The sequence below is a fragment of the Coturnix japonica genome, chromosome 27, assembly GCF_001577835.2.
Source record: "Coturnix japonica isolate 7356 chromosome 27, Coturnix japonica 2.1, whole genome shotgun sequence".
Lineage (NCBI taxonomy): Eukaryota > Metazoa > Chordata > Aves > Galliformes > Phasianidae > Coturnix > Coturnix japonica.
The window spans coordinates 1200282-1214730 of record NC_029542.1 but is presented as its reverse complement, the minus strand read 5'-3'; the positions used below and the strand labels follow the sequence as shown (position 1 = coordinate 1214730).

Here is a 14449-nt window from a genome sequence, read left to right as displayed (position 1 = left end):
CAGGGCTCACTTCCACTGCCTGTGTCGCAATCCCCATTGCACTATCCTCCCTCCCTTCCTCTTATTATTCCCATATTCAAGATTGGGACATCCCCCGGTGACTCCTCTCTTCCTCCTCATTTTGTCTGTATGGATACACAAAGCGTTGCACATTGGCATAGTTTCACCCCACACTCAGCTCAGCTTTTGGATGGTCTCCATTACATCTCCCATTTGCACCCACAGCCCCCATGGGCACCTCATAGACCCCATGGGCACCCCAATGAACACACAGCCCCCCTCCCTCACCGCCTTTGCTTGGAGGAAGCCTCACATTCAGGCTCAGGGCCAGCGGCCTGGATTAATGACAGATGCTTAATTAGTGTCAGCAGGGTGCTTTCTTAACAAAGCAAATTAATTACAGGCAATGTGCTGCATTGAGAGCTGGAGGGACTGGTGGAGATTGGGGACACCTGGCTTTGCACGACCCCACCCCATACACCAAACTTATGCATCCGTGCACCAAAGCAATAACATATCCACACCCCCAGAATAGCACATTTTGCCAGGTACATCACCTCCCTCCCCAAAACTGCGGGTACCATGGGGCACCCTGCAAGATCTCCTGGGTTGGAGGATGAGGATGTGCAGGAGGAGCCCCCTTTGGGCTGCAGGGTGCTCAGAGCCGCTCCTCCAACATGTCATAGTACTCTGTAGGGGGAAAGCACGGACTGAGGTTGGATAGAGGGAGTGGGGAGGGCTCAGCCTTAAGCTGGACATGTAGGGAGGTCTGTGCATCACCTCCTGATGAAGACACAGGGAAAAGGTCATACCTGATGCTGGTGGGACGCTGGCACCGACGGTCCCTGTAGCACTGGGGGGTGGAGGAGGTGGCACAGGGCTGATGGAGAGGGATGAGGACAGGAGTGAGTGCCTGCCTGGTGTTGTCCCATGTCCCACTGGTTGTGCAAGAGCTCCCCTTGCTACTCACACATCCCTGTTCTCTGTGGCTGTGCCCAGGTGCCGCACGGCTGCTGGCCCCATAGCCTGGTACTGGAGTGGCCAGGCCCAAAGGGGAGCAGAACTGGGATAAGGGATGTAGTGGTGGTGGAACACCATGGCCTCCTCTTCCTCCTCCTCTCCAGGCTGCAAAGGCACAGCAAGTGTCTATGAGGAGGAACAGAATCAGATACACTCCACGCTGGGGGTCAAACTGACCCAAACAGCTCTAAAACCCCAGGGAGATCAGAAGGCAGAAGGCACCTCTGGGTCCCACCCCATACCTGGGCAGTGGCTGGAGATGGCCCATACCCAAAGGACACCATTGCTGACACTGCCAGGCTGTTCATCACCACCTGGTGCATTTGGGAGTTCTGAATCATCATCAGCTCCAATAAATCTGCCGGGGAGCAAAGGGTCTCTGCGTCAGAGAGGGATTAGAGCGAGGGGAAGGGATGAGTGGTGCGGATGCATCCCTTAGGATAGCACCAAGGTTTGTCCTTATGCCAAGCACTGGGAGCCAACCCAGCCCCACATCCCAATTTGGAAGCCCTAGGTGGCATTTAAGAATTATTTTGCTCGGGTAAATCTTTAAAATAGAGATCATTTTGCCTTTCCCAATTGGCAAATGGGATTAAACATCTGGTCCGGCTGCTCACAAAAGGTGATTAGTGGGGCTGGAGTCTGTAGACTTTCCGCCCATTTGGAGGATTGCTGCAGTCCTGGCAGCACACAGGGCTTGGCAAAGCTTCCTTGGTGCATCCCCATTAAGACACCCCCATTAAGACATCCTCATTAAGACATCTCAATTAAAACACCCCCATTAAAACAACCCCATCTGCTGCAGGCACGAAATCCCCCCCTCCAAGTGCCTGCAAAGCCATTGGTGGGTGGTCCCCAGGACCCCACTGGTTTTGTATGTGAGTGATGTGGATCTCGCCCTTCAGTCCCTGTGTTTGGAGGCAGGAAGACACGAGGATGGTTTCACTGTAGGGCTGTGGTCACGCACCTCCCCGTAGCTGTGGGGGTCCTGTGGGATGGGCTGTGGCCATGGGAAGCTGCTGGATGATGGTCAGTGGCTGCGGGGACACCAACACAGGTGGGAGCTGAAAGAGAGGAGGGGGAGAAAAGCCCCAAGGATGGGGGTCTGGAGGAGGGGGCAGCTCACACCAGGCCCCTCTTGCCAAGGGGTGTCCCTATGCACACACACAGCCCCATGGAACCTGCTCAGGGTTATGCACGGAGCATTTACACCTTGCAAAAAGCAGATTGCAAACCAAACCCCACCACCCACCCCAAACCCTGACCCCATCCCCTCACCTCCCACCCACCCCATTTATCCCCAACATCCCCTGGGCTGCTCCTTGGGGCTCACCCTATGTGGGATGACATAGGTTCCTTCTGCAGGGTCCCCCCATACCCTGCTGGCATTCCCTGCTGCCCCAGGCTCCATGGCTGGATGAGCAGCAATACACCTGCAGCTCCTGCTCATTGCTATAGCTGCTGGGGGCAAACAAACCATCCCAGTGGGTTGGGCTGCTCGAGGTGCAATCCCAGGTTGCTTCTCCTTGCTTATGTCCCCAGGACACCCCACCCACAAAAGGGGTGGCACTAAGGGGTGGTTTGTGCCCCCTTAAAGGTGTTTCTGTCTCTGCAGGGCACTGGTGCTGTGTGTTCTTCCCAGCCCTGTGCCCTGGTCCCAGTGTTTGGGGTGCTCTGATGCCAGGACCTGGCCCCACCATGGACACACCAGCAGCATCCCATGGCTTTGGCCATGTGGTTTTGGGGGTCTTCCCTAAAATCCCACAGCCCCATGGTCTTCCTCGGGGCCACCCAATGTGGGTGGGGGGAGACAGCTCTGATCCCTGGGTGGGTGATAGAGAAAAGCCACCCAGAGGGTGGGGATGGGGGCTGTATGAGTTCACATGCACCTGGATTGCTGACTGGGGTGTGTTGAAAGGTCCCACTGAAAGCTGACAGAGGCAGCAGTGTGTCCCCATGGGGCTGGGTGTCACCTGCATCTGGGACAGGTTTCTATGTGGGAGCACTTGGAGGGATGTGGGGAAGGGGTTTAGCACCCTGTGGCCATGGGGTCTTCAGTGATGGAAGATGAAGGTCCACCTGCCCCATGGATGTCCCATAGCCCTCCAACATGTGTGTGTCCATGCAGCTGTGGGGTCTCCATGGATGGAGGATGAAGACCTGCCCACCCTACAGCTGGCCACTCTGACCCCATCCATGACCAAGGCATGGTGCAATAGGGGCAATTGCTCAGGCACTACTTTGGACTTGGTCCCCATGGATGGCCATAAGTCCTCTAGCATTCAAACCCACTGCAATGGAATATTTTCCCCATCCTCCCGCTGTCCTCTGGTATCTTTCCTCTGCCCCCGTGAGCTCTTCCACTGCCCTTCCATCTGATCATCTCATCAGCATTCAACCCAAAGCTCTCACTGTCCCCTAGCACTGATCTGGGAACATTTCCTTCAGCCCAGAGCCAGCTCAGCTCATGAAGTGGGAACAGAACCTATCAAAGCCCCCAAACCAGAGACACCTCCATATGGCAGGAGCAAAGTCAGCTGCTAAGACTCCAGCCCTTGGCTCTACAGGGGCTATTTTCCACTTGATTACACTTTACTCCATGTTCCTAATTTCTCCAAGCCCCCTCTGGATTGTTTCACTGCCTTTTGTTACAGCTCCCAAATCCCCATTATTTGCACATTTGATTACTGTGCTGATTACCCCTTGCTTCTGGCAGAGCCCCGCGTGCTCTGAGCGCAGCCTGCGTGTCCATCGTGCCAGCGCTCATCTTGTTCTTGTCTGCAAGAAGGACTCGAGCCCTGCAGCAAACCTTTTGCCATGGTGGGACAAGGGGATACAGTGGGAATTCCCTAAGACCTCCCATAGCATCCCAGTCCCCTTTGAGGGTGTTGTTGAGCCAAACCCAGTGTCAACCCACTGTAGGTCCATTGCAACTCCCAGCCCCAATGCATCTCAACACAAAGCAGAAGCTGGGGCTCAGCCTTGGGCATTTATTGGGGAACAACTGGGATTTCTTGCACTATAAAACCAAACCTTCACCTTACATCAAGCCCACAGCCCAGACCTCAGCCCCATCTGTGGCTTAGGGTGGGCTCCACCTGCAGCTCTGCTTTGGGCCGTGGTCTTGTATGGGCCCCACAAAGTCCCTCATCACATCCTATCCAGAGAGACCCCAAAACACAGACAGCAGGGGTGTGAAGCCCTCTGGTCCCATGGCAGTCTCACACTGGTCCCAAGGTTGTCCCATGGCAGTCCTATGGCAGTCCCATGGTGATCCAGTGCTGGCCATGCACGGCACTGCTGCATCACCAAAGCACAGGAGCTGATTTCCCATTGATCAAAGCCAATCACCTCTCAAACTGGATGCCACAAGGTGGCACCAGAGAAGTCTGTTCTATGGGGACACATGGGTGTCTTGGGGACCCCCACCCCCCAAGTTCCCCTCTATCCCACTCTGCCAGCACAGCATGGGCTTATTTGCACCCAGAACCATTTAATTTGCTTTCAGTGCCCCCCCACCCCCACCCCCCATTGCTTGTTTCCATGCTGTTGGAGAATTAAATGATTGAAATTGGATGTTTGCATTTCACTGGAAACTGAGATGTTAATGAGGCTGTCCGGGTCCCGGAGGCTCTTTGTGTCAATAGAACTGTGGGATCAGAGCTGTGCCTGCAAGAGCAGCATCGGTCACTCCTAATAGCACCAACCAAATGGCTTTAAATATTAAGGACCTGGTTGCTTTCTTTGCATTTTTAGCAGTATTTCTGTTACTCCTCTGAACTGCATTGGGTGCTTTGTACAACCCATTCTGCTCTGGTTTGGCACTCATTACCATCAGCTGAGATTACAGTGCACCTCTATGGGGTTTCTGGAGGACGAGGCAGCCCATCAAAGGGCTTTGATCTCACACAGATGGGGCAGAGTTTGGGTCATCCTGCCTGCCATACAACCAGCCCTTCTGTGTTAGCAGGGGCAATTGGAAAGGGAATTTGGGGTGCCCCTGCATGACAAGGACTTCCAGGACCACCCCTGTTCTGTGTGCATGCATGAGTCAGGCCATGTGTTGCCCAGCATCACAGCATCACAGCATCCCCTTTGGGATCCCCACCTTCCTTACCCCCCTCTGCATCATCCCTGCCTGCCCCTCGCTTCTCACACCCTTTGGATATTGGGTTTCCAGCTTAGCAGCATCCAAGCAGCAAGCAAAAGGACTCTGCATCCCCACTGTGCATGTCCACCTTTGGGGGGGGAGAGGGAGGAAAGACCCCAAAGGGCGCCGATAATGGGGTGGTGGGCAGTGCCAGGCCGGGTGAGCTGTGTGTTCAGCCCTGTGTATGGGGAGGGGGGGCGGGGGGCGGAGTCTGCACATCGCCTGGGCTGTGACATTCGGTCTGTCTGAGAGACGGAGCTGTGGGAAGAGCAGGGATAGAGGGGGGTGGGGAGCACGGGGGGAGGGTCAGGGACACTCTAAGGGTCTGAGCATCCGCAACGAGAAAGTGATTTGGAGGGAAGTGGGGGAAGAACAGGGCTGGGACTGAGAAGGGTGAGGGGAGCAGGGTTACTCCTGGAGCCGGGACCCCATGCCCAGGTCAATGCGGGAGGAGCGGGGCCATCCCCAGCCCATTGGGGACTGAGGGGGGTGTAACGGGGCTGCCTCCCACCATGGGATGCCCAAGGCTGAACTCCGGCTCCTGCGTGCTGCTGCTGCTCATGCTGCCAGTGCTGCAGGTAAGTGTGACCCCAGGGGGGACGTTGTGGGGGGACAGGGGGTGGTTGGTGGTCCCTACCTGTGGCAATGGAGAGTGTAGCAGCCACAGTCCTGGTGGGGTGAGCCCATGGGCTCAGGGGTCCCATGCACGTCCATCCCACCCCAGGGCTGTGACACCAGCTCAGTATGGGACGAGGTGCTTCAGTGTCCTTGGGGAGGAAAACTCTACAGAGTGCTGTGGGGTGGCAACAGTGCTGCTGTGTGTGTGTGTTGGTGATGTGGGGGTTTGGGAGAGGGGACTGGGGGAGGAAGGGAGGGAAAGGGAAAGAAAGGGAAAGGGAAAAAGGGAAGGGAAGGGAAGGGAAGGGAAGGAGGGAAGGGAAGGGAGGGAAAGGGAAGGAAGGGAAGGGAAGGGAAGGGAAGGGAAGGGAGGGAAGGGAGGGAAGGAAAGGAAGGGAAGAAGGGAAAGGAAAGGGAAAGGAAGGGAAGGGAAAAGGAAAAGGGAAGGGAACGAGGGAAAAAGGGAACGGGATTAAGGAAGGGAAAAAGGAAGATGGAGAACGAAGGGGAAAAAGGGGAGGGAAAAAGGCAAGGGGAAGGGGGAAAAAGGCAAGGGGAAGGGGGAAAAAGGCAAGGGGAAGGAGAAGGGAATAAGGTAAGGGAAGGGAAGGCGAAGGGGAAGGGAAGGGGAAGGGAGGGAAGGGAAGGGAAGGGAAGGGAAGGGAAGGGAAGGGGGAGAAACTGAGGCACGGTGGTGGATTGGCTCCAAAGGTGCATTTGGGTTTGAGGAGCGCTCATCATTTCAGGGTTCAGTGAGGATGGGCCACGTCTCAGTAGGTCTCCATCTCTCATTGCGGTTCTGCGGGTGGGGCCTGCCCTTCTGTTTTTGCCGCCTGTGTGGTGCCCTGAAGCTTTTAGGAGGGAATTAGAGTTAATTGCGGTTCTTGATGATGTGTACAAAGCAAACAGCTGAAAGCTGGGGAAATGTCAGGGCTGGGCTGTGGGCAGCTGCTATTAAATGGGGTGGTTTGGGCTGGGGTCACCCCATGCATCCCCCTGTCAGGTGAGAGCGACGCATCCCGACTGCTCCATCATCCTCTACTTCCAAGAGCGAGAGAATGAGTGCCTGGAGGCCATCAGGAGTGAGAGCCAAACACAGCCCCCCAATGGGCAGCGAGGTGAGAACCCCCACATGCGTGGATAGAGGGTTTGCTGTGAAAGAGGGTTTGCTGGTGGTGGTCAGTGGTGATGGGGTGGCAGCATCCTTGGAGAGCATAAGGAAGAAGGGAGAGGGGATTGAGACCTGTGGGACTACAGTGTGCAAACAGCCATCGGGGATGAGAACCTCATAGTTATGGCATGTGGTCCTAACCCTAACCCTAACCCTAACCCTGCCATGCAGGGCACTGTGCCCCCATCTGCCCCTTCCTCACCACCATTGCACAGCACACGTCACCCCTTTCCCTTCCCTAATTCACTCAGTTTTAACACAGAACACGTTCTGAGCAACTCATTTTTTACATATCCGGGACTTTTAAGCAGATTAACTAATTGGAAATATGGGGAGTGGGGGGGGGAAGTAATGATAATAATAATAAATTAACCACTTTTAAAGTGCTGCTTTTGGACATTTTGTTTAACCACGTTCAATTTCCATCCCCCGACGCAGCTCGCCTCAAATCCTGGGTAAAAATTATCACCCAGTGAATAAGAAATGAGTCATTCAGTGGGTCTCAGATAATGCGAATGTAGAAATGAAGCACCTCAATAAATGCACGTTAAGGTTGCATAATTGTACAAGTAAGAGTGCAGGGATAAAGTGCGTCCTGCTTAGCACAGGAAAGCCACATTGGTTGGAAATGGTCCGTTCTGCAGCCAGGGGAAGGAAAATAACCAAGAGGCACAAATGTATAATTAAAGTCAGTGTTTTATCATGAGATTCCTGCTCTGGAAGTCTGCTGTGAGCTGTTTGGATGGAGATAACCATATATATAGAGATATATAGAGAGGTGTCCAGGTACCACGGAGAGCAGACAGAAATAGGGCACCAACCAACAACCTCTGCCTATGGTGAGCCCATGGGAATGCTGAGAAGAATCCCATCAGAAAACAGGAAACGCTCCTTTCCTCTTCACTTCTTCTGCTTGGGGAGGTCATTCCTATTTCACACAATGATAAGTGAGGTGGGATTTTGAGTTGCAGCAGCTCAGGAGAGAGAAACTGAGTGGGTAGAGGAACCTCCCCATCCCAAGGACTTTATTCCCTGACCGGCCTAACAGGAGATGGATGCACTTACAGGACAACTCACTGATGTATCCAGGTGCTCCCCCAAAATAAAGCAACCCCTTGCATTAACAATCCCATGCTCCATTCTCCTGCAGAAGTGCAGACATCCCTCAGTGCTGCAAGGCCAGCCCTGCAGATCTCTCCATCCTGGCTGGATACCTTGTAGAATTCAGAGGAAACTAATTAGATGTGTCTGAGCCCACACTCCTTGGCTGGGAATAGAAGTGGCTCCAGGTTAATAATGTATACCTGCAAGGTTAATCACATCCGTGTGTGAGAAGAGCTGTCCTGGATGTGTGATGTCTGGGTCTCGCCTGCTCGTTTCCAAGGCAATTTGGGAGTCATTGAAACACTGACGTGGGGCAGGAGAGAGGAGAGAAGTGTGGATAATTGCTCTCCAGCTAAACTCTCATGGTGCTTATTGCTTTCTTCTTCCAGGGCGATGTCCCCAAGCTGTGTCTGCTCTTTGCATGTCCCCATCCTCCCCTCTCTCTGTTTTGTCCCCTCCTCGGTCTTTGTGGAAGATCTTTGCAGGTTCTTAGAGGATGGAGCGTCTCTGCTGGCCACACTGCTCCTGGTCGATGGGAGATGACCAAGTTCATCCCACATAGACAGAAAACTGCTGGCTCCTCCTGATCCCCCGGATCCCCCCATCACCTTCCATTAAAACAGGACTCTTGGAGGTGGCACTTTGGTGGCCACATCCTCAGATCATCCCATCCTGTCTCTCCATAGGCTGCCGGACAGCGTGGGATGGAGTGAGCTGCTGGCCAGCCATGCCTGTGGGTCAGTCCTACGCTGTTGCTTGTCCTGATGTCCCCCACATCTTCAAGAAGTCCCAAGGTGCAGAGATATGAATGTGGGTGCTCATCCTGTAACATCCCAACCCTTGGTCCCACTGCTCCAACCCCTCCAAAACCTCATGGCATACCACAACACAAGGGATGGGTGGATGGGATGATGACTATCAGGAACATCCCCAAGCCCTCTTGCCACCCAGAGGATGCTCTCCCTCTTGAGCAGAGTGCTTACCTTCCCCAATTGGGTGGCAGCAGGGCAGTCCCCAACCCCATTTCTCCAACAGTAGACACAACTGCTGCCCTGGTTGGCACAGCACATAGGGATGGGTTGTGCCATGGTGCTCCCATGGTGCCCACCAAGCTCCTGGCTGGGTGTCAGCATTTGGGCACCATCACAATGTTGGTTGTACAAGTGGACATTCTGGGGATGCTGATGGAGAAGCTGAGACCAGCACGTGGCTCTTCTCCCTGCAGTGCTGATCCACAGGAACTGCACTGAGGTGGGATGGAGTCCCCCCAGCCCACCCTACTACAGCGCCTGTGAGCTGGAGCCTGTTGGGAGCAGCAACAACACTGAGGCCAAGGCAAGTGGGTGCCTCCGGGTCTACCAGGGGCCTCATCCTTGGTGCTTAGTACATCCAGAGCTTGGCTGGGTGATGGAACAAACCTAGAGCAACCCGATGCGGATGGAGTTCCCAACACATACCGCCTCCTTTAGCTGGTATTTTTCCTTCCAGAGAGGTTACTTCATCACCATGAAGGTGCTCTACACCTGCGGCTACTCCACATCCTTGGCAGCCCTGTTCATGGCCATTGGAATCTTCTCCTGCTTCAGGTAAGGCTGGAGGACAACCCATGAGCAGAGTTGGGAGATGTCCAGATCCTCCCTCCCAGAGATGCCCCATGGATGACTTAAAACCCTCCAACTTCCCTTTCTCCCCATGGACATAGCATGTCTCTTCCATCCATAGGAAGCTGCACTGTACCAGGAACTCCATCCACATCCACTTCTTCACCTCCTTCATCCTACGTGGGGCTTCTGTGCTCATCAAGGACGCCGTCCTCTTCTCTGATGAGTCTGTTGACCACTGCACCATGTCAACGGTGAGGTCCAGAGCAGCAGACATAATAAATAAGAAACAAAAATAAGAAACATAGAAGCAGTGAATACAGAGTCATAGAATCATAGAATGGTTGGGTTGGAAAGGACCTCACAGATCACCTCTTTCCAACCTCTCTGTCATGGGCAGGGTAACTAACCACTAGATCAAAAATATCTTCAAAACAGGCTTGGGTAGACATCAGGAGGTTCACAACAGCATCTCTCTTCATAGGCTTGTCTGTAGACACAGTGTTCTTGCCCTCAGAGTTCTCTCTGTTTGGGTCTCAGCACCACTGAACCTTTCCTCTTCCTCATCCTCACAGGTGAAGTGCAAAGCATCCATTGCCTTTGTGCAGTACTCAGTGTTGGCCAACTTCTTCTGGCTGCTGGTGGAGGGCATGTACCTGCAGACCCTGCTGCTGCTCACCTTCACCTCTGACCGGAGCTACATCTGGTGGTATATCCTCATTGGATGGGGTGAGCCTTGGGATCTCAACCCCTCCAGGGGCTCCCAGAGTCCACCCCAGGAGCTGGGTTAGATGTAGGAATGGACCAAGAGGTGACACATCACCATCGGTGGCCGTCATCCCTTTCAAAGTCCTGGAAAAACTGTCACCCTGCTGTTATCTCCAGAGCCTCAGGATGTGGGGTTGTGGATAAGGGTTGGAGGGAGGTGCCAGAGCCATGGGGTGACACTGTGTCCCTATACAGGTGTCCCCGTGTTGACGGTGTGTGTGTGGGTGTTCACCAGGCTGCAGTACGACGACCATGGGTAAGGGCAGCCTCCTCCCCTCTTCCTCTTGCCCACGTGCCCCCTATGCAAGCCAAGGGGACAGCCCACTTGCTAGGGAAGCTCAAGATGGGAGGAATGAGGCAATGATTTATTTTAATGCTGTGTCTATTTTCTGGTGGGGCCTAAAGACCCCTGTGCAAACAGGACAGGAGAATGAGACCTGAGCTAAAAACAGGTTTGTTCTCCTCTCCCACAGGTGCTGGGATGACTACAGCAGCCCCTACTGGTGGGTGATCAAGGCTCCCATCCTCCTGGCCATATTTGTGAGCACGTCCCCACCCCAAGCATCCCATTGTGGGACCCCATTCGTGCAGGGCTGAGACAAGCTTCCATGGCAGGTGAACTTCCTCATCTTCCTCAACGTCACCAGGATGTTGGCACAGAAGATCCGATCCCCAGACATCAGCAAGAACCACAAGCAGCAATACATGTGAGGGCAACTGGGTTGTTGGGGGGATACAGGGCTCTTTGGAGGAGCACAAAGGAGGACCCAGGGCCACCAAGATCCCCAAAATCATTGAACTCCAGCCCTGCTGATGTTGTTCTCCCCACAGGAGGCTGACCAAGTCCACGCTGCTCCTCATCCCCCTCTTTGGGGTGCACTACGTGGTGTTCGCACTCTTCCCTGAGCACATCGGGGTGGACGCCCGGCTGTACTTTGAGCTGGTCCTCGGTTCCTACCAGGTGCAGATGTGGGGTGATGGGAAGTGATGGGAAGCTGAAATCCCACCCCATCCCACCATATGCTTTCCCAGCCCCATCCCTTGCCATCCCCACTCTTTCCCATACCATCCTTTCCCATCCTCATCCCTTCTATCCCATCCCATCACTCCCTATCCCATCCCTTCCCATATCATACCATCCTACCCTATTATATCCTTTCCTATCCCATCCCAATCCCTTCCTAACCCACTCCATCCTATTCTCACCCCACCCATTCCATCCCTATCTCCATTTCCATCCCTAAGCTTTCCTATACCAGCTCCATACCTTCCTATTCCTATCCCTTCCCACCTCCATCCCATCCCCTCCCTTCTTAACCCTATCCTATCCTATCCTATCCTATCCTATCCTATCCTATCCTATCCTATCCTATCCTATCCTATCCTATCCTATCTCTTCCTAACGTATTCCATCCCTATCCTGTCCCTATCTCCATCCCTTCTTACCCCATCCCATCCCACCCCACGGAGTAGGGTGCCCCTTTTTTGGGTAAAATTTGCTGTTTCTGACTATTTCTTTTTCCAGGGTTTCCTGGTGGCTCTGCTCTATTGCTTCCTGAATGGGGAGGTGGGCATCCAACACACAAGGGACCCCCCTCACTGGCACCCAAGCCCCTCATGGAGCAGTGCAGCTCCCACCCCATGGGTGCCCCAACTGCCAGCACCAATCCTGGTGTCACTTCAGGTCCAGGCTGAGATCAAGAGAAACTGGGGCAAGTGGCAGACATCCATGGAGAGCAACGTCTTCAACATGGCAACCCAAGACTTCACGGCGTGATGAGGATGGCAGTCAGGGGACATTCCTCCCTAAGGATGGTGGCCATAGAAACAAAGGGGGATTTGTAGGTTCTGGCTCCTGCACCTTCAGTGCCTGGCTCTGCCTGTATGGTGTGGGGGCTTGGGATGGAGTGGGATGGGATTGGATGGGTTGGGATGGGTTTGGAGGGGGCTGGATGAAATGAGGTGGGATGGGATGGGATGGATGGGGATGGGATGGATGGGATGGATGGGATTGGATGGGATGGGATGGGATGGGATGGGATGCGAGATGGATGGGATGGGATGGGGTGGGGTGGGATGGGAAGGTATGAGATGGGATAGAATGGAGTGGGATGCGGGTGGGGGTGGGATGGGATGGGATGGGATGGGATAGGAAGGGGTAAGTTGGAATGGGATGGGATGAGATGAAGTGGTATTGGGTGGGATGGGATGGGATGGGATGGGATGGGATGGGATGGGATGGGATAGAATGGAGTGGTATGGGGTGCAGGTGGGATGGGATGCATATCCTGAGGCTTCAGCTGCCCATCTCCCCATATCTGCACCAGCTGAGAGCTGAGGACCAGCTTGAAGGACTCCTGCCATTTTTCATTTGGCACCAGATTCACAGCTGGGGTGACCTCAGCACCGGAGGGATCCACCAATGTTGTTTTTTTCCCCCTTCTTTTACATAAGAAATGCATTCCCTTATGAGAAGATGCCAACACAGCCCCCAGCAGCCAACCTGAGCGGGGAGAAGCCGCCACTGCAGCCCATTCTGCTCACAACACCCCATCTGCTGCCCTGGTTAGGAAGGCATCGGATGCCCCTTCCCAAACCTCTCCTGGCTTTGCTGAGCCACCTGATCTCAGCAGAGCTTCTCAGGCTTTCTAGGTTGTAATTTCTCCCCATGGCCAAGTGCCCTTCCTTAAATAAAACCCACAGATTGGCCTCATCCCAGGCGACCCGACCTCCTGACATCCCACCTGGTCTCACAAAGGGGCAGCAGAACCTGGACCCGATGTGGGGTGAGCTGGAGGATGCTCCATGAGCCCCCCCAATGGGTGCACAAATATCTCTGCTCGCTATGGAGGCTGGTTTGGGCGGGGAGAGGAGACCACAAACTGCACTGGGGATGGGGATGCTCAATGGGGATGTCACCATGGACGTAAAGCTTTGCAAGTCATTGGCTTTGCATTTATTTTCTGCTGGCAGTGAGGCTAAAGCTGTTATAATCCCCTGTTATAGGGCTTGCTTGGCATTCAATCCAATGCTTGCAAGGCAGCAGCTCGTGGTGGGCATGGGGGGCACACAGTGTGACACACAAAGCTCTGCTGCACCCCTACATGCACAGTGCCCTATAGCAGCCTATATGGGGCGGCATAGCCCCCTATGACCCTGAATCCATCACTCCCTGGAGATGCAGCCGGGGCGGTGTTTTGCCTTGGGGGGTGTTTTGCTTGGGGCCGGTGGGTGGCACTGCGGCCCTACGCCGCAGGCGGTGACAGTGGATCCACGGGACAACCCCAAAGCCACAGCGGCCCCACGGCTGTCCCGGCACCGCCGGCACCAAAGGACTGTGCCCGCCCGGCACCACCAGAGGAAGGTAAGGGGTTCGCTGCTGGGTGCCTGCAGAGCTTCACCCCCATCTCCATCCCCACTCTGGGATGTGCTTCATATAGATCCCATAGGCAGTGCTTGGCTCTGAATCCCATTCTGCCACCCCAAAGGTGCTTTTGCTGCTGGGTTTTGCACCCACTTCAGCATCATGGGTACCCCCGGGTACCCACAGACCCTCATTCTGTGCCCACCCCACGGTGCCCACAGCCCCCAGGGGCACATCCCAGTGCTCCCATCATTGCATGCTCCCCATAGGGTTTGCTCTAGGCTATGTGCAAAGCAAAACAAGATTATAGGGACTTCCTAGGGGTGATAGGGCTGGGATCCATCACGATGAAGGTCCCTACAACCATAATGGGGACGTTCCCATCCCTGCCCTATACCTGCAGATGCACTGGGGCTGCTCTTTGCTCACTTGGAGTGCAAAGCTGGAGTTCTTCCCTTGGTGGTGGGTGCTCATTGGCTTGGGGAAGATCTCTGTGGGGTATATGGGGCCAGAGAGGCAGCAGAAGGGTGGCATGGAGCCTACAGACCAGGACAGGTGGTTGCTGCACCCCAGAATGGACCAACCCTATGAGATGGGTATGGCCCTTCTGCACCCCAAAACATGCAAACAGCACCCAAAAACACCATGGGGAA

General features: G+C 54.5%; 2 protein-coding genes across 5 annotated transcripts; one reads left to right on the top strand and one right to left on the bottom strand.

Moving 5' to 3' along the window:
- Positions 1–358: 358 nt before the first annotated feature.
- Positions 359–2528, bottom strand: PRR29 (proline rich 29). Of its 2 annotated transcripts, none has more exons than XM_015885527.2 (6): positions 2354–2528; positions 1988–2084; positions 1263–1378; positions 971–1125; positions 813–880; positions 359–690 (listed from the first exon to the last, which is right to left on the bottom strand). In XM_015885527.2, exons 1-6 carry the CDS (start codon positions 2498–2500, stop codon positions 659–661), a joined length of 615 nt encoding a protein of 204 aa, XP_015741013.2. In that variant the 5' UTR covers positions 2501–2528; the 3' UTR covers positions 359–658. The 2 variants fall into 2 exon arrangements, with proteins under 2 accessions (XP_015741013.2, XP_015741012.2); XM_015885526.2 differs by having other exon boundaries at positions 971–1146; positions 2354–2526.
- Positions 2529–5458: 2930 nt separating this feature from the next.
- On the top strand, positions 5459–13146 carry LOC107325042 (vasoactive intestinal polypeptide receptor 1-like). 3 transcript variants are annotated; one of them, XM_015885524.2, is made up of 14 exons: positions 5462–5748; positions 6792–6906; positions 8750–8857; positions 9289–9398; positions 9552–9649; positions 9786–9918; positions 10240–10393; positions 10628–10688; positions 10906–10972; positions 11048–11139; positions 11264–11393; positions 11958–11999; positions 12117–12273; positions 12887–13146. In XM_015885524.2, exons 1-13 carry the CDS (start codon positions 5683–5685, stop codon positions 12207–12209), a joined length of 1269 nt encoding a protein of 422 aa, XP_015741010.1. In that variant the 5' UTR covers positions 5462–5682; the 3' UTR covers positions 12210–12273; positions 12887–13146. The 3 variants fall into 3 exon arrangements, with proteins under 3 accessions (XP_032296812.1, XP_015741010.1, XP_032296813.1); XM_032440921.1 differs by having other exon boundaries at positions 5459–5748; positions 11958–12273; XM_032440922.1 differs by lacking the exon at positions 5462–5748 and having other exon boundaries at positions 6797–6906; positions 8750–8873.
- Positions 13147–14449: the final 1303 nt, after the last annotated feature.